The 23380-nt window shown below is 38.8% G+C and overlaps 1 protein-coding gene across 2 annotated transcripts; it reads right to left on the bottom strand.

Annotated features, from left to right (window-relative positions):
• Positions 1-10283: 10283 nt before the first annotated feature.
• il12a (interleukin 12a) lies at positions 10284-16034 on the bottom strand. Of its 2 annotated transcripts, none has more exons than XM_052018698.1 (6): positions 15785-16034; positions 15441-15607; positions 15058-15159; positions 14899-14955; positions 14703-14807; positions 10284-10666 (listed from the first exon to the last, which is right to left on the bottom strand). In XM_052018698.1, the coding sequence occupies exons 1-6, from the start codon at positions 15807-15809 to the stop codon at positions 10481-10483; spliced, it is 642 nt and encodes a 213-aa protein (XP_051874658.1). In that variant the 5' UTR covers positions 15810-16034; the 3' UTR covers positions 10284-10480. The 2 variants fall into 2 exon arrangements, with proteins under 2 accessions (XP_051874658.1, XP_051874659.1); XM_052018699.1 differs by having other exon boundaries at positions 15462-15607.
• Positions 16035-23380: the final 7346 nt, after the last annotated feature.

The raw sequence follows: 23380 nt of genomic DNA, 5'->3' as shown, positions 1-23380 counted from the left end.
AACTGTCTCCGAGAGCAACTTTAGTATGTAGATTTCTCTCGATTTATTGGTGGTTCGGGGAAACTCAAGAAGTTCCATGAACGTAAATGTGGGTTGCCATATATTTTACGAAACCATTTACAATGAAGGGTCTTTAAGGTCAATGTATACCTTAAACATACATTTCAATTCATAGATCATGAAGTCGCTGCTAGATGAAACAACGGGATTCCTAGTTGACTAAATAGAAATGAACAACACTCCCCCAAAATGTCTTGGCCCTGCTCTTTCCCAACGTTGCTGGTAAGATCTCCATTCATCCTTCGGGAATAGAAAGGCTTATGGCAGAGTCAGCTCACCCTGAAATGAATATATTCCTGGAGGTTTCAACCCCTGACCTCCTATCCCACCCCATCACCACCATAAGGCTGTTAGGTCCTCGTGTTATACAGCTTTCCATCGCCATTCAGAAAATGAATAGTACCAGTGTTGCCCTTTAAGTCACAAGGTTTAGGTTCAAACCTCACTCCAGCAACTTGAGCAGAAAATCTAAGCCAATCCTCTTGTACAATACTAAGGAAACACTGCTCTGAATATCCCAGCTTTTGGATGAGTTACAGATTGAAGCTTCATCTGCTCTCTTGGGTGGTGCTGAAAGCTGCTAATTTTTTCCCAAAGATTGGAGGAATTATCCTTGATGTCCTTGCCAATATATAAACTAGATCCACACTTACACTATACAAAATAACTTCCTGGAATTCTTTGTGGGAGATGGCTGCTTTGCTTCCCATGTCACAACAGACACTAACTACTTCAATGGCTGCAATGCATTTTAAGATGTTCCTGAAAAAAGGAAGGGGGGGGTGGAATATAAATGCAATTTTTTTCCTAGACCCTTCAACACACAAATGGATGATTCTACACTGTCAAGCAGCAATTCCCATATCATGTTTTTATGATTTTAAAAAAACATGTATTTAAGAGAATCCTTGTATGTTTTATTTTTATTAGCCCTCTGATTTTTCTCCTGGCTGCTTGCAGGAGTGTTCAGGCAATTAATTTGAACACACTCCTGAAGAGATAGCAATCCTACTCTTCAGTATAGATCCATGACTGTGCTCAAACTTTGGGTGCTCACTAACTCAGATTTGAAAAAGTACCCCTGCCACAAATGGTCTGAGGGAAGCTTCTTTTGCTCATGGTAATTGACCCAGAACATCTGTCCACCTGAGTGGACCCAATCAAAAATTGCTAACCTGGCATGGCTGTGATCAGTTTCCAGGTCCTTGTTTGTGATGTTCTCTTGTGGTAATCTGAACATCTTTACACCAGAAATATTACATTCACAGAATGGTTACAGCACAGGAGACCATTTGGCCTATCATGTCTGCATCTGCTCTCGACCAGAGCAACATGCTGGCCTGGCCCTTCCTCCATAGTCTTGTAAATTTTTCTTCATATATTTATCAAATTCCTTCTTGAAGGCCACAATGGATAGTGCATTCCAGACGCTGCATCAAAAGAGCTTTTGCCACGTATCATTCTTAATCCTCATCCTCTTAATACCTGACTGCTAATTCTTGATCCCCGCCCCACCAAAGGAAACGGCCTCCTACTACTCACTCAGTTCAGACCCCTTGTTACTTTACAGACTTCAATCAAATTTCCCCCCAGTCTTCCCATCTAAAGAAAACAGCTACAGCCTCTCAAATCTTTCCTTGTAAGTGCAACTATTCTCATAAACTCAGGAACTATCCTCATCAATCTTTCCTGGACCTTAACACCCTCACTTTCTTACTATAATGCAGTGATCAGAATTGAAAACAATACTCCAGTTGAGACAAGATGAGTAATTGATAACATCCTGCTTTTATACACTATTCCTCTACTGATAAAGACCAAAATTTGTATGCCTTATCTCAAGCTGCCCTGCCACCTTCAATGACTTGTGCACACATACTCCAGGGTCTCTATGTTTCTGCACTCCTTTTAACACAGCATACTTAATTCTACATTGTCTCTCATTTATACTACCAAAGTGCATCATCATGCATTTCTCTGCATTAAACTTCCATGCATTTGCCCATTCCATCTGTCTGTCTCTCCTGTCTCTCTCTCTCTCTCTCTCTCTCTCTCTCTCTCTCTTTTATTATATATATATATACACACACACTGCTGGAACCTATCACCATCCTCCTCACAGTTGAAATTTTTGTCAAATTTTGTGTCTCTGTAGATTTAGGAATTGTGGCTTGTGCCCCCAAGTCTAGGTCATTAATATGAAATCTGCTTTTGGCTAGAGTTTTTATTTTACATTGCCAGTGGTATATTGAATTGGTAACTGGTGAACAACTAAAACTCAGATCCTTAGTGTCTGGCATCCTAATACTTTCAGGTTATAATTAGGATCAGACGCCAGAACCAGTAAAAGATTAACCAAATATTCTCAATTGCAGATGTTAGAAATTCTGAAATAAAAAAAACAGAAAATGCTGGAAACACTCAGCAGGTCAGGCAGAATTTGTGGAAAGAGCAACAGTTGATAAAGGGTTTTTATATTGAAACATTAACTTTGTTTCCCTTTCCACAGATGCTGTCTGACCTACTGAGTGTTTGCAGCATCTTCACTTTTTATTCTAATATGTATGCATGAAATGCTGACTAAGCAGATACATTATCTACAATGGAAGCCAGCACAAAATCAGTGATTGAGGGATAAGTACACTCCCTGGAATTTTTAGAAAATTGTGCTTAAAAATTATGCAGCCTAGTTAACTTTCTGTGGGATTTCCCTTAATTTTGCAATTATATATTTATCACATTTGTAATAGGTTATTTTTGAAAGGAATTCTCTGATCAGCTGTTTAGTGTTTAGAATGAAAGGGCTTAAGTAAACAAGAAGCTTTTAAAACTGTTATATTGTACTTCTCTAAAATACCTTGCAGAGAAATGCATTCTGTATGTTAAATTAGAAATGAGCAAACATGAAGGACTTTCAAGACTTTTATGCTATTCCTATACCTCATGCCCACGGAATGGCTGAAATCATTTGACCTAAATTTTGCCCATTTGTGAAATCTGAAACCGCATTCAGTCGTGCTTGTCGTTCTACTATCACTTGGTAAAGTTTTTGACAGCTTGTTCAGTCTAAAGCTTTTTAAGTTAATTATGGTAATGCTTGTAAAATTGTAGATATATTTCTAAACATATCTTCATTGAAAGAAACTTTAACTTCTGTTTCTTTCTCTTAGCTATCTCCTAAAATTCCCATCTGATCCATACTGATGATCTAATTGCTAGCTTTGCAAGGGAGAAAGATGGCATTTTGGGTAATATTTTTCTCCATTTCTAAATTTAGTTATCTAAGCAAAGGACTTCTTTCCAAAGCAGTGCATACACAGGAATTTAAATTTGATTGGTTTTGGAGAGATATTTTATGTGGGTACACGTTATCCACATTCACTGCAAACTGTGTTTAGTTTTTATTTATTATTTAAGGTTGGGGAGAGGGGAAGGTAGTTGCTCATGGCCCTATGTTCTTTTTTCCCCCATTCCCTGTGTAATTCTGCTCTCAAGTAGGGATAAATCAGGCCTAGGTGCCTTTTTGACCTGACATATATAGGAATCAGATATACCCACAGCTAAATAGTAATCACCCTTCCAACTGTGCTCTAACATTATGAAAGCTGCTATTAGATGTCACAATGATCCTGGCCTTATAGAAAACCCAGTATAGTTTTTGCACAGTTGTTGCACTGCATGCCTGCCTTGTATCTTTTGCGTTTTATTTCTCTTAAACTATTTTTCATTGGTTCAGGCATCCAAAGTTAAATAATCATATTAAAATTATGCAAATCAAAAACTTTGTATAATATGCAATTTGTCTTTCACCTTCAGTTCTGAACTTTGGTCGATATCTTCCTTATCTATTTTGACTTTCCCTATTTTACTTAGGCTTCGGTCATTTCAATGCCAATATGGCCACCCTCCCCCTTCAAATCCTGCTCTTCTGCCTTCTGCTTGATCAGTTTTTGTTCCCTTTTTGTTCTCTCCCCTCCACCTTTCTTTCCAATTTAAAAACAAATTCTCTAATGATACCGAATTCTAACAAGAAGTCAGAGCCCTGAAATGTTAATTCTGTTTTTTTTTGGTCAACAGATGCTGCCTGACTTGCTGAGTATTTCCAGTGTTCTCTGTTTTTATTTCAAATTTTCATCACTCTCAGTGGTTTATTTTTGAAGAATATTGAGATTTGGTTAAGAATCTGAATTTTGGCAAGTGAAGGGTAATCATAAAATGCAAGGGTTTGAAAGACTGTAGATAGAATGGTAGATGTGGGAATAGAACCATCTTAAAGAAATCTTTAATGAAGTAGGGAAGTAGATTGTATATTTTATATATGAAAAAGGACAGCTCTTTCAGTAAGCCAGCCCGCAGGCTTTTTGCTGTAAAAGTAAATCTGTAATAAAGTTTATTTCTACTTCATAGATACCAGAGTAAATCAAAGAGGATTCTGTGTTTTACTGAACATCATACAAGCACTAGCCTTTCTAGATTTAACAACAAAGTAAGTAAATCCTGCTTTTCTCTTCATTGTTATAATTTATATGTTGATGCTACAATTTTTGTTTTTCATGCAACTATCAATACATTATTTTGTCATATTTCAACTTTTTACTTGCAATTATCGACGATGCAAATGCCAGGAATTGATCTGGATTATGACAACCTTCAATCTTATTGAAATAGCTCTAAACTGAATATTTAGATTGGATCTATGATGCTGTTTTCTCATCTTGGTTTTGGCATTTGAGAACTGTCAAGTAACTCAACTAAACTATATCAAGCTTCCACTGCATCCACTATATCAAAATTCATGTATTACAACTTACAAAGGAATTTATGCATGTTTTTCACTTTTGTGCATTTCTAGTCTTCAGTTGGTTTCTAAATATTATGGAAGTACTGATGTGGACTGGGGAGTTTCTCAGCAAGCTGTTACTGGAACACCAGATAATTCTGATAATATAAACATGAAAGTTAGTAATTTAGTACAAACTATAAGTGGCTGTATTATTAGTTATTGTTATTTCATATGCAAAGAAAAATTAGCACATATATATGTACTATATATACAAATTTGACAATATCATTGCAGCTGTTGAAGCTGCTTCCTTTCCTGTGTTACATTTTAAGAAAAAAACATTTCAGCAATATCTTAAATTTTAATTTCTTTGCAATGTATATTGACTGTGACCACCTTATAATCAGTCTCTCCTCTGTACTGAGATCCACACTGAAGTATCTATGTACCATGAAGCTTAATTTAATTCCAGAGTATCTCAATCAATCAAATGGGAATGATGTGCCTTTATTCTTCTAATGGTATGTAGACACAGTGGAACTAATATTCAAGGTGACACTTTTTTTTACTGTGACCTAAAACTGTTCTTTCGTTCAATTGAAATGAAACAATCTGCTTAGGTTGTCAGGTATAATTACATTTCTAAAGAGCATCTTGAATGTCTTTAAAGGACTAAGTAAAGAGAAACTGTTCTGGGTGGCAAATGTATTGGTAAAGAGAAAACAATTAAAAAGTTGATTGCAAAAGAATGAGAGGGAACATGATTTCTTTTAATGCAGTGAGTTGTGCTGATCTGGAAAGCTCTGCTTGAAAGGGTGATAGAAGAAGATTCTGTAGTAACTTTCAAAAAGGAGTTGGATAAATGTTTGAAGGATTGTTTTTACAAGTCTATGATGATAGAGTCAGGCAGTGGAATAATTGAGTGGCTCTTTCAAAGATCCAGAATTTGGCAAAGATGATGGGTAGAATCCCCTTTCTGTGCTGCATCATTCCATAATCATACAATTCTGTAGGTTTATTGCTGTGAACTTACTCAAATGTGATGTAATTTGAGCTGACAATATGCTATGTAAATGGAACTATTATGTTGGTCTGAATTTTGAAAAAGAAATGACAGTGAAACTAATGGTATTTGCCATAATTTCTCTGTGAACCTAATAGCAATCTTGGGATATCAGAAGTATTATGGCGATTCTCAAAGGCAGCTTACCACTACCAACACAAATGTAGGCAGGGATAGGCTATAAGTGCTGCTCTTGACAGTGAAAACAATATTTCCAGGCAGGCGTGTTCAAATATAGAATTCCTGAAGTTATTTCCAGCAATTTGTCATGATTGCAGACTGCATTCAGATGTTGAAATGACGAAAGAGAGATGTTGCACAAGTAGTTTGGTACTCCTAGATCTGACATTTTGGACCAGGTCTCCAGGGGCACAAGTAATGTTTCCCCATTGTCTTAATGGATTTTTTAATTGTGGGTGGAGTTAGTTGACAGCCCCACTTCTGCACCTGCATGACACATTAACATCAAAGAGCATGCTTCCAGAAAAAAAAATTCTCTTGGCATTTTGTCCAAGTTTTCACTGGAAGGTTTGTTTAAAAATAGATGTGTAGTTTTAATCAAGGTTGGTACTGAGTGCTCACAAACTCCAGGATGTTATTTAAAACTGAGCATAATAATTTTCCAGACACATGAGACTGCTGAGATCTGGAGCAAAAAAAAACTACTGGAGGAACTTAGTGGGTCAAGCAGCATCCGTGGAGAGAAAGGGATGGCCGATGTTTTGACTCAAGACTCTGCATCAGGGAGTATCCGTTTGCCTCCACTGATGCTGCCTGTTCTGCTGAGTTCCTTCAGCAATTTATTTTAACTGACAATTTTCCATAAGGACTAAAATAAAGTGATGGATAACTTTTAACTAGTCAAAGCAATGTGAATATTGAGAGGGAAAATACCTCCAATGGTTTCTGATGCAGTTTCTTTTCCCTGAACTTAAAAGGACCCAGATTATTAGGACAGATGCCTCTTTACATTGCTACCTGCAATGTTTCTCTTCAGTAAGTAATGCCTTTACAAAAACTACATACCAACATAGTGGTATAAGTACTTCAAAATTAGGTAGGATGCAAAATAAAAACAGAAAATGTTGGAAGCATTAAGCAGGTCAGGCAGCATTTGTGGAATGAAGGGTCTCTTTCTACACGTGCTGACTTTTCTGCTGAATGTTTCCAACATTTTATGTTTTTATTTTGGGATTTCCAATGTCTGTAGTTGGTTGACTTTTCAACTTGGTATTGAGCACATTGTTTAGGTTAGAACTGTAGGCAAGTTGGCAAATTGGATCCGAAAGTGGCTTGGGAATAGCAGGCAGAGGGTGATGGTGGAGAGTTGTTTATGTGAGTTGAAGCTTGTGACCAGTGGAGTATCTCAGGGATTGGCGCTGGGACTCTTATTTTGTTATTTCATAACAATCTGGGTCTGAATATAGGGCATAAATTTGCAGATGACTCAAAAAAGTGTGACCTGACACATTTTAAAGGACCTAATTAAGGGTAAGACATATACAATGAATGGTAGGGCCCTAAGGAATATTGAGGAACAGAGAAACCTTGATGTACAAGTCCAAGAATTACTGAAGGTAGCAGCGCAGGTAGATAAGGTGGTGAAGAGAGCATACCAGATATTTGCTTTCATTAGCTAGACTGTAGAATATAAGAGCATGGAGGTTCTGGTACAACTTTATAAAATATTAGTTAGGCCACAGCTGGAGTACTGTGTGCAGTTCTAGCTGCCACACTGATAGGAAAGATCTAATTGCACTGCAATGGATTGAAAGGATATTCGCAAGGATGTTGATTGGCAGTGTGTTCAGTTATGAGGGAAACTGGATCGTCTGGGTTTGCTTCCCTTGGAGCGGAGAAGGCTGAGGGGGACCTGACAGTAATGCAAAATTATGAGGGGCATAGACAAGATAAAGAGTAGGAAATTTTTCCCCTTAGCGGTGGCTAAAACTAAAGGGCAATGGTTTAAGGTAAGGGGGTAAGAGGTTTAGAAGGGGTTTAGAGTAATAATCTTTTCACCCAGAGAGTGGTTGGAGTCTGGAATGCACTGCCTGAATGGGTGGTGGAGGCAGATACTCTCAGCATTTAAGTATCTGGGCGTGTACTTTAATCACCAAAGCATAGAAGGCCATGGACCAAATTCTAGTAAGTGCGATTAGTATAAGGGTACTTGATGGTCAGCATGGACTTGGTCAACCAGAAGGCCTGCTTCTGTGCTGTAGGACTCAATCATTTCTAATGATGCTCAGTGATCAAGATGGTAACATATGTTCCACTCCTGCTCTAACATGCATTGAGCACAAAATTGTGCTAAATGTTGCTAAAATCATTTTTTTAACAATTTAAAATATGGTATTTTTCTGTGATTTTATAATCTCTCACACGTTTTCCTTTGAATACTGCATCTTATCAAAAGCATTGTCACTATTCTACTTGACACTGTCATTAGTCATCAATGAGGCTTCCAGTTGTAATGGTATACATTATTAAATTCATAGCTTAATTTCACATCTCAAAATTATCATATATTACATGGAGGAAATTGTTTCAGACTACCTGTGATTGGAATAGTGTTAGTTGTAACACTAATTGAAAACCAACATGCAGCAGCAGTACTTCTACCAATTGATTTAAGTTTGACATAATAATAATATAAAGTTATTGTTAGAAGGATTAGCAGAGAGGCTGTTTGGGATTTGGAACTCACTGCCTAAAATTGTGCTCAAGACAGAAAACCTTCATCACATTTAAACAATACTTGGATGTGTACTTGAAGAGCTAGGATTTGCAGGGCTATGGAACTAGGGCTGGAAGGTGGGATTAATTTGGGTAGCCCTTTTTTTTAATTAACACTGACACAATCGCCTAAGTAGCCTCCTTCAGTATTGTGAATTTTCTATAATTCTTCCCATACATCAGCCTCCCTACTTATAGACAGATTTTTGATCATATTTTGTTGTTAGCATTTACCATTGTAATATGTTGCATGAATATTTCCCATTCAACTTTGCTGCTGCCTGTCACAGTGTCATTGTACAGACCAACCATTGCTTAGCTCCAAAAGAGTGAATTTATGAAATGTTCATATCTTGTACGTAAAACACATTCAGTAATTTGCCAAGCACAACATTGCAGGCAATTTACTTACATGTAAAAGTTATGCATTTCTTCCCACGCAAGGCTTATTGAGAAAGTAAGGAGGCATGGGATCCAAGGGGACATTGCAATGTGGATCCAGAACTGGCTGACCCACAGAAGGCAAAGAGTGGTTGTTGAAGGGTCGTATTCTGCGTGGAGGTCGGTGACCAGTGGTGTACCTCAGGGATCTGTTCTGGGACCCTTACTCTTTGTGATTTTTATAAATGACCTGGATGAGGAAGTGGAGGGATGGATTAGTAAATTTGCGGATGACACAAAGGTTGGATGTGTTGTGGGTAGTATAGAGAGCTGTCAGAGGTTAAAGTGGGACATAGAGAGGATGCAAAGTTGGGCTGAGAAGTGGTAGATGCAGTTCAACCCAGATAAGTGTGAAGTGGTTCATCTTGGTAGGTCAACTATGAAGGCAGAATATAGTATTAATGGTAGGGATCTTGGGGTCCGAGCCCATAGGATGCTCAAAGCAGCTGCGCAGGTTGACTCTGTGGTTAAGAAGGCATATGGTGTATTGTCCTTCATCAGTCGTGGAATAGAATTTAGGAGCCGAGAGGTATTGTTGAAGCTTTATAGGACCCTGGTCAGACCCCACTTGGAGTACTGTGCTCAGTTCTGGTTGCCTCACTACAGGAAGGATGTGGAAGCCATAGAAAGGGTGCAGAGGAGATTTGCAAGGATGCTGCCTGGACTGCGGAGCATGCCTTATGAAAGCAGGTTGAGCCTTTTCTCCTTGGGGCGAAGGAGGATGAGGGGGGACCTGATAGAGGTATATAAGATGATGAGAGGCATTGATCGGGTGGATAGTCAGAGGCTTTTCCCCAGGACTGAAATGGTGGCCACAAGAGGACATAGGTTTAAGGTGCTGGGGAGTAGGTATAGAGGAGATGTCAGGGGTAAGTTTTTTTACTCAGAGTGGTGAGTGTGTGGAATGTGCTGCTGGCAACGGTGGTGGAGGTGGATACGATATGGTCTTTTAAGAGACTTTTGGAGATGAGAAAAATAGAGGGCTATGGGTAAGCCTAGTAATTCTTAGGGTAGGGACATGTTCGGCACAGCTTTGTGGGCCGAAGGGCCTGAATTGTGCTGTAGGTTTTTTCTATGTTTCTTTTAAAAGGCAACCAGAGATCAGAGTGACTATCACAACATGTAAAATAATCCAAGGATATCAATTTATTTGATAGTTACATATTCTCAGAAAAACATTTTTAAAGTTTGAATCTCCTTTCTGTGTTAGCAGACCTAGTGGTTGCTAATATATTATAACAACTATCCCACAAAAAGATAAATAATAAATAAATAGTTAAATAAATAAATTGTTCCAAGAGGAACGTTACAGTAAATATTTGGTATAAATAGTGCAAAAGAAAAGTTAAGGAAACACAATGGTTCCACTGTGTGGAGAACGTATACATTTTTCACAGCTACTCTTCAGCTTCACTCATATAATTCATCACTCTGTTGATTGTGATAGTACGCAGTTTGAAGGCCTGTAGGATTTTGCATAAAGCCATCCTCTGGGGAAAGTTAATGGCAGCTTTCTCCTCTTCATCTGTTGTTGAGCCACCTTCAAGATAAACATCTTCATAGGTGGAATCAGAATTAAGAGCCTATGAAAAAAAATTACTATAATTAAGAAACTGATTTTGTGTCATAAATAGTTAATTGCTTAAGAGTAGATTAGCATATTTATGTAAACTGAAATTAAATCTGAAAGGAAAATTAGCTGAGAAGGTTTTGCTTTTAGCAATTCAAATAGGCAGAAGGCAACAAAATTCAGGTTATACATAACAAGGAATTAATATTTATATCTTCAATTAAACAGAACTTGCCAGAACCCAGTGGATATAAGCATGTCCCAGAGATGCTAAAACAAAGGATGATTGTTAAAAGAAGCACATTTAGGGAAAGTAAAACTGCAACTGAAAAGTGTAATAGGAAATAAAAAATAAACATATGTAGTTGAAGTAGTAACTATAGAAAAAAAACAGACACGGGGTTAAACAATAAAGTGAGATTGGAAGGTTGTCTGAAAAGACATGAACTGTAATGGAACAAAGGAATATAACAAACAATATTCTAGAAGTTGATCAGCATATGAAAAATAAAACTTCCCAAATACAAAAAATTCTAGAAATACCTAGATTAGACAGCATCTGTGGAACGAGAAACAGAGTTGGTGTATCAAGTAAAAGACCCTTTATCAGAAATGAGAAACACATTTTCTGTCTTTTCCAGTTCTGACAGAAGGTATTTGGCCTGAAATGTTAACTGTTGCTCTTTCCACAGATGCTGCTTGACCTACTTGACGTTTCCAACATTTTCTAATTGTTTCAGATTTCCAGTATCTGCAGTTTTTTAAAAAAACTTTTATAATCTTTCCTGAATCCTGCCAAACACTTACATCCAAATTATCATCATCCTTTTTGAAACCTACATTTGGTGTGTCCTTGCATGCACTCTGGAACCATACCATTCATCTGCTTGGGTTAATTTATTACTCTTTGGAAGCTCTTGCTGCCTCCCAGGGCAGATGATGACATCAGCAAATGTACTGACAACATTTCCATATATGAAATAAAGAGAAGTTAATCACAGTAACAATTCGTAGGTATTGAACTTTGTAGGAAAATAAATTCCTGTGAGGTGCCAGCTAGTGCAGTTTGAGTCTTTATATTATTCAGTACTGTAATATCCTGTGCTTAAGTTCAGAGCAACGCAAGGGATGTGAAATTACTTATAGAGTGATGACTGAAATGATTCCCGAATGTGGAACCTAGATGGCCGAAGGAAAGGCCAACAATTTTAATTGAACTGAAAGGAATGGTAGATGGGGGTGGAAGAAGTTGCAGAGCTGGCAAAGGTTAGATGTTGCAAGGGGTGAAGGGAATGAGGGGTTTAAACTAACTGAAGGTTTACATTTAAGAAATTGGCAAAATAAATAATGTAGCTCGATAAAAATGGGTGAACTAAACTAGGTTCAGAACATGATGTGAACTGCAGGATACTGCCTGATTTGATGTTTAAGGGAAATGGAGAATAGAAATCTGCCCAATATATGATTGAAGTATTTTGATAAAAATGTGAGGAAGGCATAAATGAGGCATGCAGCAGAGGGAGAGCTGAGACGGCTCATGTTTTTAGGAACAAAACCAGGTGGCCTGTGCACTGGAGAGATTGGAAGCTTATATCAGAATTAAACAGAACACAAGGTTTGCAAACCATCTGGTCAGACTGACCGTGAACTGAAAGGTAGCAAATATCATAAATTTATGATGCAGAAGTAGGCCATTCAGCCCATTGTCAGTGCCAATTGGAAAAAGTGCTACACAGCCTAATCCACCTTCCAGTACTTTGAAGCCCATCAAGCCCCAATTCTTCAAGTACTCATCCCAGTACAATTTTTCAGGCAGTGTGTTCCAAACACCCACCAGCAACAGATTAAAACAAAGTTTTCTCATCTCTCCTCTAATCATTCAACCAATTATTTTAAATCTATGCCCCCTGATTTGATTATTTTGAGTGTTTCTATTTACTCTTCCCAGGCCCCTCATAACTTTATACACCTTAATCAAATCCCCTCGGCCTCCACTTTTCCAATGAAAACAAGCCTGCATTATGTAATTTTTTCTTATAGCCAACATTTTCCAGATTTGGCATTGTTTCCATAAACCAACTCTGTACCTCAATAGCGTAATCAATTTTTTTCCTGCAATATTGTCACCAGAACTATATATAGTACTTAAATTGTGGCTATGGTTCTTGTATTCTGGTGTTGTATTCAATGCCTTGACTGAAAGTGGACCATGTGCCTTTTTAACCACTTTAATGACAAGTTGTATTATCTTTAATGATTTGATGTATGTACACTCCAAGGTTTCTTTGTTTTCAGTATTAAATATCCTTACATTTATTGTATATTCCCTTTCCCTATTGTACCTTCCCATTACCTCATACTTCTCTGGATTAAATTCCCTTTCTCGTTGTTCTGCCCAATTGACCAGACCGTGAAAGTCTCCCTGCAGTCAAAAGCTTTCCTCCTCAATGTCAACCAATTTTGTATAATCAGCAAACTTCTTAATCCTGCCTCCTACCTTTAGAGCTTAATCATTAGTATATGTAACAGAATACTGAGGACTAAGCCCTATTGAATCCAACTGGTAACAGATTTCCAGTCACAGAAATGCCCTTCAGCCGTTACCCTTGGCTTTCTACCAATGATCAGTTTTATTTTTCAGTTTACCACTCTATTTTAACTTTTTGAACTAGTCAGCCACGTGGGACCTTATTAAAACCTCTGCTAAACTCCATGTAGATTACACTGAATGCATGACCCCTTTGACCTCCAGGGTTACCTCAAAAAAAAGAATCGATCATGTTAATCAGATGATATCTTTCTTAAAATCATGGTAGTAAATGCATCCATTGTAAATTAAGTTTTATACTATTTCTTATGATGGATTCTAACAATTTGCTCACCATTAAAGTTAAACTAATTGGCATATTCATCCCTTTGTTTAAACCACAGTACAATGTTAGCAGTTTTCCAATCATTTAGAACCTCTCCTGCAGCTAGAGGGGGTTGGAAAATTTGGTGCCAGAATCTCAGCAATAGTTTCTCATGCTTCTACTATCAGCCTGGGATAAAAGTCAAATGGGCCTGGTGATTTTCAGAGATGCTAAACCTACTGCTTCCAGTCTTATCACGTTTATCCCATCCAGTGTTTTCACATGCTATTATTATCTCATCCAATATTTCAGTGACGTTACGGACATTGAGATGGATAATAACGATTGTGTTGGTCTTAACTTAGGTGGAAGACATTACAGCTATTCCAAGACTAAACTCCAAGCAGTGGTTGGTGGGAGTGAGGGTAGAATAGGTTGTTGTTAAGAGATGTGATGCCTAGATGGAGCTGGTGTCAAGATTATATATATGGAAGCCATTCCGTTGAATGTGATGCCAAAGAAAACGAGAAAACGTGGACAACGGCAATTCCTTAAGCAATTCTGCACAGGACTGTTTGGGATGGACGGGGAAGCCTTTGCTGGAGATATGCCAACAATAGTTAAATGAGCCAAAGCAGAAACAAGAGTAGAATAACAGTGTGTTGGAGGATTCTAGTACAAGAGATAATACAAATCAGAGTCAGAACACTCGGTTATTGAGGCAGAGGCGGGAACCAGATTCCACATGGGGAGGTGGGAATGGCGGGCACAGACTTTGGAGACAGCGATGCTTTCAGTAGTCTTGGAGAGTGAAGCTGGAGAAGCGGTGGTCATTAGGGGGGTTCGGAGGCTGAGGATTTGTTTTCTTTGGTACGGCTGGAAAGACAAACTGACTGAAAACAAGGGAATCATTTACAACGTCTTGCTAGATTGAAACTCGGGTGGCGGTGCAGGTTGGGCAGGACTCACGTGTACGGGTTGCGCCTTGAATCATGCCTCCTAATACACACTTTCATTTTTGCTTCATTCGAAAATGGAACCCCTCTGTACTTTAAGGAATCTACTAAACGAAAGGCAGGATTTTTTTGGCATGTTGTTGACTTCCCTATATTTGCAGGGATTTTCTTTTTTCGGAGTTTCAGAGTTCATACATTTCTTGTAAAGAAACAAACCAGTTTTGTGGAACTATAAGTTTACCTTCAAGAGGTCGGCTATGTTCTTGCACACGTTATTGGTGACATGGGTGAAGTTCTGTAGTTTAGCCTGGTAGATCTGCAGGTCCGCGGTGATATTTTGGTAGCACTGTGAATAGAAAAGTGCACAGTATGATGTTAGGCGCAATTTAATTCAGCGACTGAGCCGAAAGTTACATGAAGTATTTGCATTCATATACCTGGCTGGATCGGAGGCAATTCTGTCGCTTTCCACGTTCCTTGCATCTAGTGGCCTCCTGCAGATTTACAGAGAACAACATAAGCCTGGGATGCTTTGACCAAGGGAAAAAAATGTTCTCGTGGGAGAATAAGGCAAGAATGTGTGTTTCCTCTCTCACCTGCTCCGGAGTACAAGCCCAGACAGTGCTGGTCTGATTCGCTGTGATGTCTTCCAGTACAATCTCAGTGTCGCTACAGTTAAATCCTTCAGTCACGTCGGGCTAGTAAAGAACAGCAGGATAACATTTCCAAAAGTGCACCAAACGCCACTGAGTAGAAAATGTTGCTTTTTTTCCTTGACGGAAGTTAATGAGTTCACAAATAAAACAGAAGATGATTAGCGCACAAGTGTGGGAATTCAGGACACTGATAAAAGATGAATCAGTGACCCAGCCCTGCCAGCGTTTCTCCGTAGAGATTTATAAAACAATATCGATTCTCTGCATTTCCCCGGATTCCCAGTTTGAACCGCGCACCGTGGAATGAATTATGTAGTACTCACATGCATTAGACTCTCTTTCACCTCTTTAAGCAGCTCTCTTGAAATATTCAGGCATTTTCCAACGTCTATTTTATGATGTTTTTCAATCGGACTCCCAACAGAGAAACAGAAGAGTTGAATGTAGATCGTTATCAGGATCGCAACTTTCCATAGTCTGGGAGCTAAACCTGAAATTAAAAAGAATTCAAAGATTTGTCGTGGTAATTGCTGGATCTGTTTAAATTAGTCCTCTCACACCTTTCCTTCAACATATAATAGGATGCTATCGAGTTTTGTAATGCTAGATACAACATTTCCAATGATATAAAACATATTTTCATTATTCGCAACATGTTCAAACTAACCGGTGGCTTCTCGTAGGATCATCATTGTGTCCGGCACACCAACAAAAGGTTGTGTTAAAGCTCAACCGAACTCTGCTTGCGTTCACAGATCCTGCTATATGCACAGCGTGGTCGACACACTTTATAGGCAGGGAGGGGATTTTCCCCCTCCCACTCATTCCCGTCATTTTCAACATGGATTTGTGGATAGATCGTGGAACGTTAAGCCGGCAAAAATTCCTTGAAGGCGCTTCCATATAGTTCTGTTGTGTTCCGCGACGTTTACTTCTACCTTTCATTACTTTTCGCTTTCACTTTATCTTCCTTTGTTTTGTCTCTACCGACCTTTAGTTTCCCTTCAATCTTAACTGTTATTTATGCTGGTGTCTCTTTGTTATCGTAACGGTTTTGTGACGGCTTAATTTCGTTCCATTTTCCTCATCCCATTTCAGGGAAACACAGGAAAACTCCGCGGAGTTTCGGCGTGGAGGCGGCAGGGGTTCAGATGGAGGCTGTGTCTAATATGCCAACTGGGTCGGAGTTTTCCAAGCCACACTAAATTGAATATTACGCAGGAGAATCTACCACACTTTCTTAGAAAAAGTTCACAGCTGTCTGATTCTAAGTTTCCTTTTAAATGAGCGTCAAGTTTCATTGATATCACAAATGAATCTTCCCAAAGCAGGTTTCGTGGTAAAGTTACAACCGCTCACCAATGGGGAAATGGTCCTTCATTAAATGTTTGAGTTTCCTTTTGATGATTTTCAAAGAAAAATGCAGCAGAAAATAGATTCCCCAAACCAACCCGACTGTCAAAAAAACTAGTATCTTTACAAGAACGTGTTTCCAATTTTTTAAAAAATGCCCATTCTAAACACTTTCACATTCTAATAAATGTGATATTGTTCATTCCTAAAATTACCTGTGAATAAATTTGATTTTTTTTCTTAATGATGTGAACATTTACATTCCTTAGGCCTAACACTTTACATTCCTTAACAAGTGGCCTGTTATCTTAATGGATACCAAATTCATTTATGTTCTATTCACAGCAAGTCGCCCTTTCTTAGTCATAGAATATAGAATACATTTTGTTAGGAAGAAATGGTACAAAATAGGAACAGTCATTGTCACTCAATTATTACTGGGCGAATAATTGTATTGGTCCGGCAATTTTGGCAACAGTCATTTCTACTCTAAACAAAAAAGTAAAATATTTTTCTGCAGATGCTGAAAGTCTGAAGCAAAGGCTAAACTAATTTGTTTAACAAGTAACATCAATGAAGAGAACATAGGTTGGCATTTCAGGGATGGGAGTATTTCTGAGAGGAAAAATTAAGCACTAAGAAAGTCAATGTGTGTCCATTTGACAGCTGGTGCCTGCTTTGCTCAGTATTGATTTTGTGTTGTTTCAGTATTTTCTACCCAATCATTTTAATAGGATGGCTATTGGAAATTAGCATTGCATTTTCACATGCCTTTTATCAACTTATACCACTTTTGATACCTTTTAAATTGTCAGTAATTAAATCTCTTTCTCTAAAATTATTTATTTTCATCTTATATCTCCTTAAGGCCTCAGTTGGTTGCATTTTTACCTCTAAATGAAGAAAAGTTGTTGGTACATTGTTGGAAATACCTGAAGAAATATTAAGCTGAAGTCTGTTCAGATGGTTGCAAAATATTTCAAGATGGATGCAAAATTATTTCAAGAGATGAAACTTGGTTTCTTAATTAATATTACTCAATGTGAACTTTTAGATAAACTAAACTTTTATACTGGAGCAGAAAGGAACCAATATTGTCCAGGTAAATATAATGCAATAGTAGTGTAGTATGATCAGAGAAATCTCATGATGCAGACATCAAAAATTGAGGTGCAAACTGGTCATTGATAAATCTTGATTGTTATTTTATCCTTGGTATCTCTGTTACACATCCATCAATAGCCAATCCACCCTGTTTTTATTCTCTGATTAATCTTACTTCTGATGCATTGCAATGGTTAAACATTGTATCCATAAATACAGTATTATTCTACTTATGGGAGAAAAGAATCATTGGTAATTATGGAGACTTCAGTTAACTTGCTCTGTCCACTCTTGTGTATCGTTCGTGAAAGGATTAAACATGATAAGGTGAAAATACCAGATAAAGTATGTCTCATTATATATGGTAAGATTGTTTATAGAGAGAAAAGTCATGGATCTGCGTCCAATTTTATTTACGGGTTAAGTGTGATTGATGGAAAAGATCTAGCACAAAAATTCATCATAACAGGTAGTGCAAATAGGCAGCATCTGATCAACAGTCTGTTATATGCAGTGCCTGATATTTAATTCCATCATAGACAAGAGAATGAAATATCAGGCATTGAATTTAACAGGTAGCTAATCCGATACTGCATGAGTTGTCCCCTGCCTGAAACATTTTTTAAATCCCCTTTTGTTTTTATATGTTCATCCTCAACATGGAATGAAAGCAGAATGATTAATTTAATGATCTAACAATGGAGAGACACGAGTTCAAATCCCACTTGGCATCTGTGGAAGGTGAAGTTAATGAATTAAATAATCTCGATTTTAAAGAAAAAACTGCTAGTCTCAGTAATGGTGACGACACAACTACCAGACTGTTGTAAATAAACATCAGGAAGGAAATCTCTTGCCCTTACCTGGTCTGGCCCAGATGTGACCCCAGATCCTTAACTTGACTCTTAATTGCCCACTGAAATGGCCTGACCATTCAGTTGTATCAATCTCTCAATGTTAAAGCAGAATGTGAACTGTAGTGGTTCACACCACTGCCTCTAGGGCATCTTTTAAAATCATTTTTGGCATGTGGGCACCACAAGCAAAGCCGGCATTTATTGCTCATCCCTAAATGCCATTGAAAAGGTGGTGGTGAGCTGCCTTCATGAACGTGTCCCGCAATATTAATTAGTAGAGATTTCCAGGATCTACTCCAGAGACGATGAAGGAATGATGATATTTCTAACTCAGGCTAGAATGTGAGGGGCAGTTGCTAGTGGAGATGTTCCATTTTACACTTCCATTTTAATCTTCCATTTACACTTCTTGGTGGTAGTAGTCACATGTCTGGGATGTGCTATTGGCATGGCCTAGATTGACAACTGCAGTGCATTTTGTAGTTGGGATACACTGCAGCCGTTGTGGGCTGGGTATGACAAAAATGAACATTTAGGATGGTGAACGTGGTGACAATCATCCTGTACAATTCATCTGTAATTTATTTGGTTCTTGTAGGGCATACTGAGCGTGTTACACTATCTCTGGATGTTTCAAAAGCTCATACTTGTTTGTCCGAAAATAATATTCCAGTATAGTCTTTGATTTCCTGCTAGTCCATGCCTGAGGAATGATGGGATAATTAGCAATCATGGCTGCCATTTTGTGGCCATTTCTACAATATCATGATCTTATACTTTGTATAATTTTCTAAAGCAGTGTAATATATAAACTGTGTCATACCCTTCTGTTTATTTCAGTCTATGCCCTGATTTAAAACATCTAATGCTGTTGACCTTTTTGTCATTCTGCTTTCCCAAATTTGCAGTTTTGGGGAGTTGTCTTTATTTTTTGCCTGTCTTTCTCTTCCAAAACACCTTTAAGAAGTTTCCCTCAAATTTCTATTAGTCCATTATTGTGTGCAATAGTTTTTTCTCCATGTGACAAAATACTGGTTGGAGTGTTCAAGGACATCTTCAACTACTCACTACTGCAGTTGGAGTTACCCACCTGCTTCAAAAGGGCATCAATCATGCCGGTGTCCAAGAAGAGCAGGGTGAGCTGCCTCAATGACTATCTACTGTGATGAAGTGCTTTGAGAAGTTAGTCATGGCTAGAATCAACTCCTGCCTAAGCAAGGACCTGGACCTGTTGCAATTTCCCTACCACCACAACAGGTCTACAGCGGATGCGATCTCACTGGCTCTCCACTCGGCTTTGGAGCACTGAGACAACAGCAAAACATACGTCAGGCTGCTGTTTATCGATTACAGCTCGGTGTTCAACACTATCATCCCCACAGTATTAATCAACAAGCTTCAAAACCTGGGCTTCTGTACCTTCCCCTGCAACTGGATCCTCAACTTAGTTATCAGGAGACCACAGTCAGTGCGGATTTGTAGTAACATCTCCTCCTCGCTGACAATCAACACAGATGCACCTCAAGGATGCCTGCTTAGTCCACTGCTCTACTCTCTCTAAACTCATGACTGTGTGGCTAAGCACAGTTCAAATTCCATCTATAAATTCGCCAATGACGCCACTGTTGTTGGCAGAATCTCAGATGGCGATGAAGAGGCATACAGGAGTGAGATAGATCAGCTGGTTGAGTGGTGTCACAAAAACAACCTCCCCCAATGTCAGCTAAAACGAGGAATTGATTGTGGACTTCAGGAAGGGTAAGTCAGGAGAACACACACCAGTCCTCATTAAAGGGTCAGTGGTGGAAAGGGTGAGCAGCTTCTAGTTCTTTGGCATTAACATCTCAGAGTTTCTATCCTGGGCCCAACACATTGATGCAAACACAAAGGAGGCACGCCAACAGCTCTACTTTGTTCGGAGTTTAAGGAGACTTGGTATGTCACCAAAGACTCTTGCAAATTTCTACAGATATACGGTGGAGAGCATTCTGACAGGTTGCATCACTGCCTGGTATGGAGGCTCCAATGTGCAGGATCGAAAGAGGCTGCAGAGGGTTGTAGACTCAGCCAGCTCCATCACAGGCAGAACCGTCCCCGCCATTGAGGACATCTTCAAGAGCGGTGCCTCAAGAAGGCAGCATCCATTGTTAAGGACCCTCACCATCCGGGACATGCCCTCTTCAACACTGAGACTCACACTCAACATTTCAGAAACAGCTTCTTCCCCTCGACCATCAAGTTTCTGAACGGTCCGTGAACCCATGAACACTACCCCATTATTCCTCTTTTGCACTATTGATTTATTTTTGTAACTTATAGTAATTTTTATGTCTTTGTCTTGCACTGTATTGCTGCCATAAAACAACTAATTTCATGACATTTGTCAGTGATAATAAACCCGATTCTTATTCTATCTCATATTGTAGAAAAGAGTTCAAAGTTGTGTATGGCCTTCATGCATAAAATGACATTTTATACATAGTGCACAAAAAGTTCTGGTGCTGAACCCTGGAGTACATCATTTCCAGTCCTCCTTCAATGTGTACAGCTGCCAGTTAGACCTAATACTTGGTTGCTTGCCTACCGCGCTTTTTCTATCCTTGCTGCAATATTTGGCCTTGTACCAATTATTTGATTTTTTTCAATAAGTCTCCTATGAAACAGCCTGCTGGACATATTCTGGACAGTCACATGCACTGCACCCACTACAGTTCCTCTGTCCAAATAGTAATTTCTTCAAAAATGCTGAAACAATGAAAAGAGATGGCGTCATAGTCAGGCAAATGAGTTTGCACTGAAGCAGTTTGATCCCAAGGTGTCAGCACTCAACAGCAATGGTTTCTTAACAAGTCAGTTTTGTCTTTCTCCAGTCTTCTTGGATGTTGCTGAACAGAAACTAGTTGCGAGTCCACATGATAGAGGGATAGATTGTCAACTAAGTCACCTCTTGCCACTCTATTACACTTCTTAGGATTAATATTGGCAAAGGCTGCTGACTTGACTCTATGTGTGCACAGAGGGAATCTACAGAGTAAAACAAATTATTTTTTAAGATTGAATTAGGGGTGCTTTTATTCAGTATAAACCCAAAGGTTCATCATGTATTTGATTGTGCATCTAAAGTACCTGATCTATTTTTATTTTTGAACTGTTACATGACTATAAACAATGATGTTCAAAAATAAAAATAGAGTGGAATAGATCGGCTGGTTGAATGGTGTCACAAAAACAACCCCGCTCTCAGTGTCAGCAAGACCAAGGAACTGATGGTGGACTTCAGGAAGGGGAAACTGGGAGAACACAAACCAGTCCTCATTGAGGGGTCAGCAGTGGAAAGGGTGAGCAGCTTTCAGTTCCTGGGCGTCAACATCTCAGAGGATCTATCCTAGGCCCAACACATTGATGCAATCATGAAAAAGGCACGCCAGCAGCTCTACTTCATGAGGAATTTGAGGAGATTTGGTATGTCACCAAAGACTCTTGCAAGTTTCTCCAGCTGTATGGTGGAGAGTATTCTGACAGGTTGCATCACCACCTAGTATGGAGGCTCCAATGTGCAAGATCGAAAGAGGCTGCAGAGGGTTGTAGACTAAGCCAGCTCCATCACGGGCACAACCCTCCTCAGCGTTGAGAACATCTTCAAGAGGTGGTACCTCAAGAAGGTGGCATCCATCATTTAGGACCCTCACCATCCAGGACGTGCCCTCTTCTCACTACTACCATGAGGGAGGAGGGACAGGAGCCTGAAGATCCACACTCAATGTTATAGGAACAGCTTCTTGCCCTCCGCCATCAAATTTCTGAATGGTCCATGGACACTACCTTGTTTATTCTTCTTTTACATCTATCTATCCATCTATCTATCCATCCTTGCACTATACTGCTGCCGCAAAACAACAAATTGCACAGCATATGTCAGTGATAATTAACCTGATTCCGATAGCTAATTTTGACAGCTGGTTTGATTTTGATCAAAGTTTTGGGCGATTTTATCTGTAGCTTTCCATTTCAAACAAACCTTGTAATACATAATCTTAAGGAGAACAAAATTTTCCAGAAGTATCCCCTGCAATGTGGACAGCAAATACAGTATTTACTTGTGGAACTGAGCCTATTAGCTATTTTTCAATATACCAATATATACGGTCACAAATGATTGTTTTCTTCATGTACATCCTTTTTGCCAATGTTTTCAAAATGCTCACATGCAGAGAAGGAAATTACTTGAGGATATCTGGCTACATGCAGGCTGTCGCCATAATCCATATCATTGCATTAGGAGTCTGAGTATCAAAATCTGGGTAGCACAACTGATGTCAATATTGATAGCAGTTAATGAAATAAAATGCACTTAACAATTCAGAGGAAACAAAATAACTTTTCAAAATAGCTCACATGGTACAGAGCATAGTGATTTTGTCAGTGGACTGGTAATCAGTGGTTGGCACTAACAATCCAGAAATAAGAGTCAAAAGTCCAATTTATTGTCATATGCACAAATACATGTATGCACAGGTGTAATAAAAACTTACTTGCAGCAGCACTATAGGCACATAGCATTAGAGACACAACATTCACAAAAGACATAAACATAATTAATACAAAATTATATGAGAGAGAACACAATTAGAACAAAAAAAGACGAAGTCCACTGTAGTGAAAAGTAGTCAAAGTGGTCACTGTTGCTATACTGAGATAGTGATTAGGCTTGTGTAGGTTGGTTCAAGAACTGAATGGCTGAAGGGAAGTAGCTGTTCTAGAACCTGGTGGTGTGGGACTTCAGGCTTCTGTACCTGCTGCTCAATGGTAGCTGTGAGAAGATGGCATGGCCTGGATGGTGGGGATCTTTGATGACAGATGTTGCCTTATTGAAACAGTGCCTCTTGTAGATACTTTCAGTGGTGGGGAGGGATGTGCCTGTGATGTTTTGGGCTGAGTCCACTTCTCTC

Source organism: Pristis pectinata, chromosome 6 (genome assembly GCF_009764475.1).
Source record: "Pristis pectinata isolate sPriPec2 chromosome 6, sPriPec2.1.pri, whole genome shotgun sequence".
In the NCBI taxonomy this organism is placed as follows: Eukaryota; Metazoa; Chordata; class Chondrichthyes; order Rhinopristiformes; family Pristidae; genus Pristis; species Pristis pectinata.
The sequence above is the reverse complement of the archived record's forward strand: the minus strand, read 5'-3'. Positions and strand labels throughout refer to the sequence as shown.